Source organism: Sprattus sprattus (assembly GCF_963457725.1).
Source record: "Sprattus sprattus genome assembly, chromosome: 5".
Taxonomy (NCBI): domain Eukaryota; kingdom Metazoa; phylum Chordata; class Actinopteri; order Clupeiformes; family Clupeidae; genus Sprattus; species Sprattus sprattus.
In genome coordinates, this window is record NC_137924.1 from 38,617,720 (window position 1) to 38,624,866 (window position 7,147).

A 7,147-nucleotide genomic window follows, 5' to 3' on the forward strand; every position below is an offset into this window, starting at 1 on the left:
TTTGCATAAAGTTAAAATTCGCCATCTTTGATTCGCCTGCCAAGGTATATTTGCTCTCATTTTGCCAAAGAAGGGGGAATTTCGCCTCCCATTCAACCCCAATGATAGCAAAGCAAATTTCGCCTGTAATAGATGGTTCTTCCTAACATCCAGTTCAAGTGCATCTTGCACAGCCCTCAGAGGCCAGCTCTCACTATTCATTCTTAGAAGGTTCCCCTGGAGGGCCTTACTCTTCCAAAATAGAATTCTGGGGCCCCACGCTTGTAGATTAAAAAATGCAGGTCTGCACTCACTACCCCATGAGGCACCTTTAGGTAGTTCCGCCTAATATACATGGGGTTGGGGGGTCCACTGGGACATTACTCACGAGGACTCATTTACTCAGTGGAATGAATGAAGGACAGAGTTGCAGCCCACCTTGCTTTTATCTAAGGTAAATGAGAGTTTATCTGTTTATTTTCCCTACTGTACTCCCAGGAGTGGTGTACCAGAGTTGTATGACACAAGGCCGTCGCCTTCACATTAGCACAATGCTGTCCTGTGGAGCTTAACAATGGTCATTTGAGCTTTAAAAAGCTCGGTATTTTGGGGAATTCGGTTTTGCCCTTACGAAATATTTCTGTTGTACTGTTGTGTTATACTGTAAACTGTGCAGGATGCAAAGGTCTCCATGACACATTAGCCCTTTATATTTGAAGTCTTGTTTGCTGATCATGGGGGAGAAGAATATAGCACTTCTGATAAAGAAGATTTCAGATTTCCCACTGCTCATTTTGATATAGTACACTTAACAGCACTACCCTTCCCTGTTGTTTGATCATCTGAAATCCAAGCCAGTCTATTTCAATGAGGATGATTACATGTGAACAAAAGACCTCTCTGCCACATGGTATCACAGGTTCTAAATATGTAGATGTGAAAAGTCACTGCGTCACAGCAGTCCAGCCCATGTCAAGGCAAACCGTTTATTTCCTTGTGAAACGTTAAAGGAAACCATCTATGTGTATGCAACGATGGTGAAGAAATCAAATCCTGAAGGGAAATCAGTTTCATCTGACGCTCAGCTGACACATTCCCCCACTTCACCACATGAACTGCACACTTTGCCAGTTTTCACAACTTTGCATGATTTTAATTATTTTCATTTCAATTAAATTATAGATCTCATTCACTCACAACATTACCAACAGATATATTTCTTCTTAAAACAACTGTCGACATAAACAAAGTTTAAATCTGAACCACTTTGATTAAATAAAATATTTCTGCTGCATTTATTTCATTTCAAAAGTGTCCACACACGTTCATCTAGTGAAACCCCAGCGGAGGACTTAAGCAAACGATGCACTAACCCGTTTTTGTTATTGGGGAGAACTACGTGTACCTTGTCCTCTTCCTGGTCTATCCTTCCGTGAAGTTTAAGTCATAACCCCAGCATAGCACACCTAACATGGCGACAGCTAGACCCTCAGGAGTGTCTGAGCACTGGAACTAGCTGTGTTTATTTACTAGCTGTGATTAGGATCATTATCTAATCCTGTAAGAGGGCAGACGTCTTGGAGTATAACTGGGACAGTGTTGCATTATGCTGAGCTAGCAGAGCACAAACCGAACCCTCACTGCTTTACTCTCTGGCCACCCAGATGATGCTCCTCCTCTGTGAAATGGTCAGAATCCATTCCGTGTTCCGCTTCCGTATCTGGCCCCGGAGGACGCTGGGATTCCATGGTGTCCTGGAGCTCTGTGGGCCCAGAATCGAGGCGGAAGATTGTGGGGATCTGGCCCAGGATGGGGTTGGTCTCCTGGAGGCCGGAGATCCAGCGGGCCAGAGTGGCCTGGTCGCCCTGACCGGCCATACACATGGCATAGACGGCCCCCTCCTCCACTGCAGAGCAAAGGAAACGGGCACAAAACAGGAATTATTATTTTAATAACAATATGAGACTGCCTGGTAAACAGGAGATTCAGATGTTTGACTAGCAAGAGTGAAGACAAGATAATGATATATTATGTACATTTCAAACCTGAAGAACATTTTTCATGAAACCCAATATCCTGATTGGAGTTACGTCCTTGAGTAAAATGAAATACAAGACCTTTACAACTTACAGTTCTCCACTTTAAAGCTGAAATCATCTCCCATGTCACGCTGAAGATCCAGGTCTATCCACAGAGGGTAGTAGAGAGACTGCTGAGGACCCACCATCTCCGGGTCTATGTACTCCTCCACCTACAGGACACAGGAACCAGCACAAGGGGGTTCACTGCTTGGGAAATCAAAACTGCATAATGGTACCAAAACCTGCCATCCTGGGACTGTAAACAAATTATAAAACTCCTGCAAACTGAAAACTTCCACACAGCAATTGTCAAGCAAACCTCCTTAGATAGCTGTCTATAAAAATGCCTGTTCAGAAAAGAAAAAAAAACATTATTGTCAAACCTTCTCCTCAGGTGGTACAAGGTCAGCCTTCAGTACATAGTAGTACACACAAGTCTTCCTGAGCCACAGGGGATAGGGCCCTTCCACAAACACAGGCCTGTTGGGGTTGTGCTTAGCCAGCAGGGACTGCTGATCTGGACTCTGGATTCCTGATGGGCAGAGAACAATTCAGCTTTTAGCCCCAGTTCACCACACAAACATTTATCATTTCAGCTGAAATATTTGGTGCCATATCTTTCTGCTGTGTGGCTTACTTTCGATTACTGTTTTTTATTTTATTTGATCAAGATGTTATGTCCTCAGTGTTGTGCCACATTTGGTTTTCTCAACAATGAAACACATACTGCCATGCTACTAGCTAAGTGAACATTTATCATCACTCAGTGGTCTAAACACAAAGGCATTTTTACCAAACCTGGACTGCTTACATCTGTTACTTCACAATACTAGTCACCAAGAGTGTCTTATGCATGTTTCAAATTGTGGAGGAGTGAAGTTCTGTACCTACGATGTGCGGCTCCTGGATCTCCTCGCCGGTCTCTGTGAGGTCCGTGTAAGGAGTCTGTGTTGGACAATCAAATGAAAAGGTCTGCTTCAGTTCTCTTTCAATCACAAAACAATTGGACTAAGAGACGCCATAGGGAAATGGCCAGAAAAATGAACAGGCAAATTCAATCAATCAAATTGTTCTACTCATGGTTTTAAACCGGGTCCAGTTTCTACTCATGGTTTTAAACCAGAACCCGGTGTTCATCAATCAGCTGTACCTGACAAATGGGCAAGTTAATGCCAGCTTACATGCCCCATGTGTGCAAAATATTATACTGTGTAATGTACTGTATCCACAATAGAATGATAGAAATTCTGATGTCATATTATTTTCAATTGCATAAGCCATTTGTATCACGTATGCATCAACAGGTTAGGCATATAAAATCGATACCGGGAACATGTAGTAGGTGTGCTTTGAGTATCAAGGCTTCTTCTTAATCCATCCCTCCTAGTTCTCTGCCTCATGATTTTAAAACCAGCAGAGAAGAATAAAGTAATCGAGAAATGTGTGTGGATCACCAGCTCAACACAAGATTAAGAACAAAGATGTTCGTATGTAATGTATAGCGCAGCTTTTGTACAGAGTGAATCGGGGTTAATCATGTGAAGCACGTAGCTACTGGATGCCTACATTTGCTTCAGAATCAATAATATGCTCTCTCGATTGATCTATTTACCTATCTATCTATCAATCAATCAATCAATCTGTCGATCTAAAACTCTATGGTTCTATGTCAGTGTAGGAGTGGAGTCCTCCAGGCTGACCTGATAGACAGTGACTTGGGCGTCTCTGTCGTTGGCGATGCGCGCGAGGCTGAAGCGAGACAGGTCCACTGGGTCCTCAGGCAGCTGGTGGGGCACAGGGAACGGGTTGGCGTGCATGAACCTGGGGAACCAGTAGGTGGTGCGCTGGTACTTCCTCACCGGCTGGCTCTTCTCTCCAAATATCTGTATCAGCAGGACCTTAGTCTCAACGTTGGGCATGACTCCTGTTGAGACAGTATCGAAAGAATGGAGGGTTGTGATATAAACTTAAAATGTGTGACTTTAAAATGATTGATGACATGTTTAGAAGCAAATGCTCAAGCAGACAAACATGTTTTGAGATTCAAGCAGATTCGGATTGACAATAAGACACACGAATGTGTGTGTGTGTGTGTGTGGAGACAGAGAGAAAAGGCAGACACACACATACACACACACACACACACACACACACGCATCATACGCACCATGACCCTCCATCTGTTCCAACACTTCCACAGCACAGTCCTGTTGTCGTGGGTAATGGTAGAACATTCTCTGGATATAGTTCCGCGGCACAAACACCTCTTTGGGGAAAACATCCAAGATCTTGTTATAGACAGTAATGTCTCGCTCCACTCCAAATTCCGGCATCTTCTTCAGGGCTGCGTAAATAAACTCCACATGGCCCCGTCGTCGCTTGTCCCTTTTGTTGAAAATGTCCACGACCTTGGTGAAAGTGGCTTTAGACTTTGCGTCTTTGCCTGCCCTTTCAAACAGATCGTCATGGGCAACCAAAGCCTTCTCTTTCTTGGCATCCTCATTATTCCCTTTGAAGGCGGAGGGCACAGTACGATTCTGGTTGTACCTGCAGCTGACGTGGACAGCACGGTGCACCTGGCAAAGAAAAACACAGATGAAGACGAATCTCCACAAATGCTCAGAACCAAATCATTGCAGGGGTATAATGAACCAACCGTAACCGTTAACTTATATTAGCATCAGTGCTTTCAAAAGCTTTAGTGGTGAAAAAGTATGTTTATTTACCTGGACGCTGCTACTGCTTAGAGCTGTGCGGTGTGGGAGACCTCCATTGAAGAGGACAGCCTGCTTGACAGCTGTCCTGACATAAGGAACTAAGCACCGGACACACTGGCCCCGTAGTAGAATGTGAGCCGAATTCATGATAACATCTTGCTAGCAGATGTATGCATTGGTGAAATACAAAGAGTGTGTGAGTGTGAGTTAAATATTAGGACAACCGATTCAGATAATACAGCTACGTAGACATAGCTAGCTTCCTATGCCGAAAGACCAGTAATGTGTAACGTCAGTTGCAGGCTCAGTCACCTAACTTGATCTTGTGATTTGCACACTGCTGGTAGCAGGCTGATCAGGAAAGCACAGAAGCTAAACGTTACTAAACATGACGTTCAACCTAGCTAATGTAAATGGCACGGGAGCACAAATTCCATAGCTACTTAAGTTATATCCGTAAAGCACAGAATTACGTTACTGCAGACCGCCTGAGGTATTTATCTTACATAATAGAACTGAAGAATGCTCAAATGTATTCAAGTGATAAAACGTTCTTCAACGTTGAAACACACTGGTAGCTAGGCTTGGCAAACTAGCTAGCATATATGTACTATCCTATATAACTAACGTTAGCTACTATATCCTTACTAACATAACACATTCAAAAGAGTTGTAGCATACCATCTCGACTTAATATTGTATAAAAATAAGCTATCAAGCTTACATTACCAGTACCTGAACTGGTGGGTGATACGCAACTGTCAACCTAATTTTAGTCGTTCACAGGCACTCTCCTTCAAGCATGACTTTTAGACAACATAACCTGTGAACACCAACATCACTCTCCGGTGGCTGCAGTTCCTGTTCCCATTTAATTTCTTCCCTTAATCTGAAGGAATCAGACATGAATGGTTCCGCTAGAGAGAGGCGTTAGGCAATGGTTTACCTGTAGGCGGCACTACACCCCAAGGAAAACATTACGAACTGGATGTTGGTTCATGAGTCGCAGCGCTCAAACTAGAAAAGTTTCTACACACCTTCAAGTCTTAAATACAGTGAATCGCGCGCCACATGTATCACATGGTACACACCCCTAGGGAGTAAGAGTGGAGTCCCTCCAACGATAGAATCATACTTGTTATCTGCGTTATGATGCACTTGCCTTCAAGATACGCAACTCATTTCCTGGATTTGTGATTTTGAATCAGTTACAATACTGCTGTCCTGTGGCAACGCAGCGCACGTTGTCATGTGCGTGTCTTTTCCCTTTTTCTTGAGAAATTGCGTTTCACTTCTGTCAAGTCTCCAGGCTTACTAACAGGATGGGAAACACATGAAATTATTCGCTTTCCTGAGAAACCCGAGATTTAAAAGTATTGGAGCTTCGATCATGGATGGGTCTACTAACAGCCTTGGTAAGTTGATTATTATGAAGCTTGGTTTATCTGATATTTTGAAAATATAGTTTTATACACGTTGTCATAACGTTTCCCTAGTTAACAGGAAAGCATTTAACGACTTATCTGAACTTAAAGTCACATAATCAGATGGCAATAGCCTTGGAGTTTTGTCATGATAAATTACATGTTATACAAGAGACAGTACAGAAGAAATGTTGTTATAGGCCTACTAAAGAAAGTTGTACACATTGCGTTTGGATCAACATCACAAGACATATCTGTATCACACAGCACAAGTGGTTGCAGTGTTGATCATAAGTGCAAACTTTAAGCGCAGGACAGCAATCTCTGTCTTCAAACTTCTTATCAAGACAAGACCAGACAGCCTCCACGTTGTGATACACAAGATAATAGATATTTCTGTCACGACAAGCAGCATTACATAGATCAGACAACCTACCCAGTGTTTCACAATTCTAACTACAGTAAGTAGCCTACTTGGCTTGCCCATAGTGTACTGCTTTTTCCGGAATACATTACCAAGACCACAAGGATCCAGAACATTGCAGTTGCCCAAGTGTTTTCTCAACTGAAAGAACACATTAAAGAAGGTTGGGCTTTGATTTGTTGTGTGACAAAAAAATGACTTAGGTTGTAATTGGTTGTCTTACTTTGGTCAGTTAAACATTCGACTGTCACAGGCGCTGACTGAAATTGAAAAAGCGTTTTCATTGAAGCTTGAAAATAGTTTTGTGTGCACTCCTGAGCTGTAGGCCTGCATCATTGTTCTCTTTCCAACCCAAGCGTAAATAATACAATTACATAAAATAAACACGGGATTGGATGCTGACAGGATAACGCAGATGTTTTTATACTACAAAACACACACATAGATGCACACACAGAAACACAAGCACACACATGTTAATGCAAAGCAGTCAGGCACACACACAGACACACACACACACAC

General features: G+C 42.8%; 2 protein-coding genes across 3 annotated transcripts in view; one reads left to right on the forward strand and one right to left on the reverse strand.

Moving 5' to 3' along the window:
* Positions 1–1,130: 1,130 nt before the first annotated feature.
* On the reverse strand, positions 1,131–5,611 carry ecsit (ECSIT signaling integrator). Of its 2 annotated transcripts, XM_080838487.1 has the most exons (8): positions 5,513–5,611; positions 4,787–4,936; positions 4,228–4,636; positions 3,761–3,984; positions 2,948–3,005; positions 2,444–2,592; positions 2,110–2,230; positions 1,131–1,885 (listed from the first exon to the last, which is right to left on the reverse strand). In XM_080838487.1, the coding sequence occupies exons 2-8, from the start codon at positions 4,922–4,924 to the stop codon at positions 1,617–1,619; spliced, it is 1,368 nt and encodes a 455-aa protein (XP_080694613.1). In that variant the 5' UTR covers positions 4,925–4,936; positions 5,513–5,611; the 3' UTR covers positions 1,131–1,616. The 2 variants fall into 2 exon arrangements, with proteins under 2 accessions (XP_080694613.1, XP_080694612.1); XM_080838486.1 differs by having other exon boundaries at positions 4,787–5,594.
* Positions 5,612–6,063: 452 nt separating this feature from the next.
* eml3 (EMAP like 3) overlaps positions 6,064–7,147 on the forward strand; it is a 46,707-nt gene continuing 45,623 nt past the window's right edge. Inside the window, 1 exon segment of the mRNA XM_080838366.1 lies at positions 6,064–6,192. Within this exon segment, the coding sequence (XP_080694492.1) occupies positions 6,111–6,192 (82 nt within the window). The 5' untranslated portion in view covers positions 6,064–6,110.

Coding starts and splice junctions, on each gene's coding strand:
- ecsit (XM_080838487.1), bottom strand. CDS start 4,924: ATGAATTCGGCTCACATTCTACTACGGGGCCAGTGTGTCCGGTGCTTA. Junction 3,985..4,227: donor GGAACAGATGGAGGGTCATG/GTGCGTATGATG, acceptor CTGTCTCAACAG/GAGTCATGCCCAACGTTGAG. Junction 1,886..2,109: donor CAGCTTTAAAGTGGAGAACT/GTAAGTTGTAAA, acceptor TTTGCTCTGCAG/TGGAGGAGGGGGCCGTCTAT.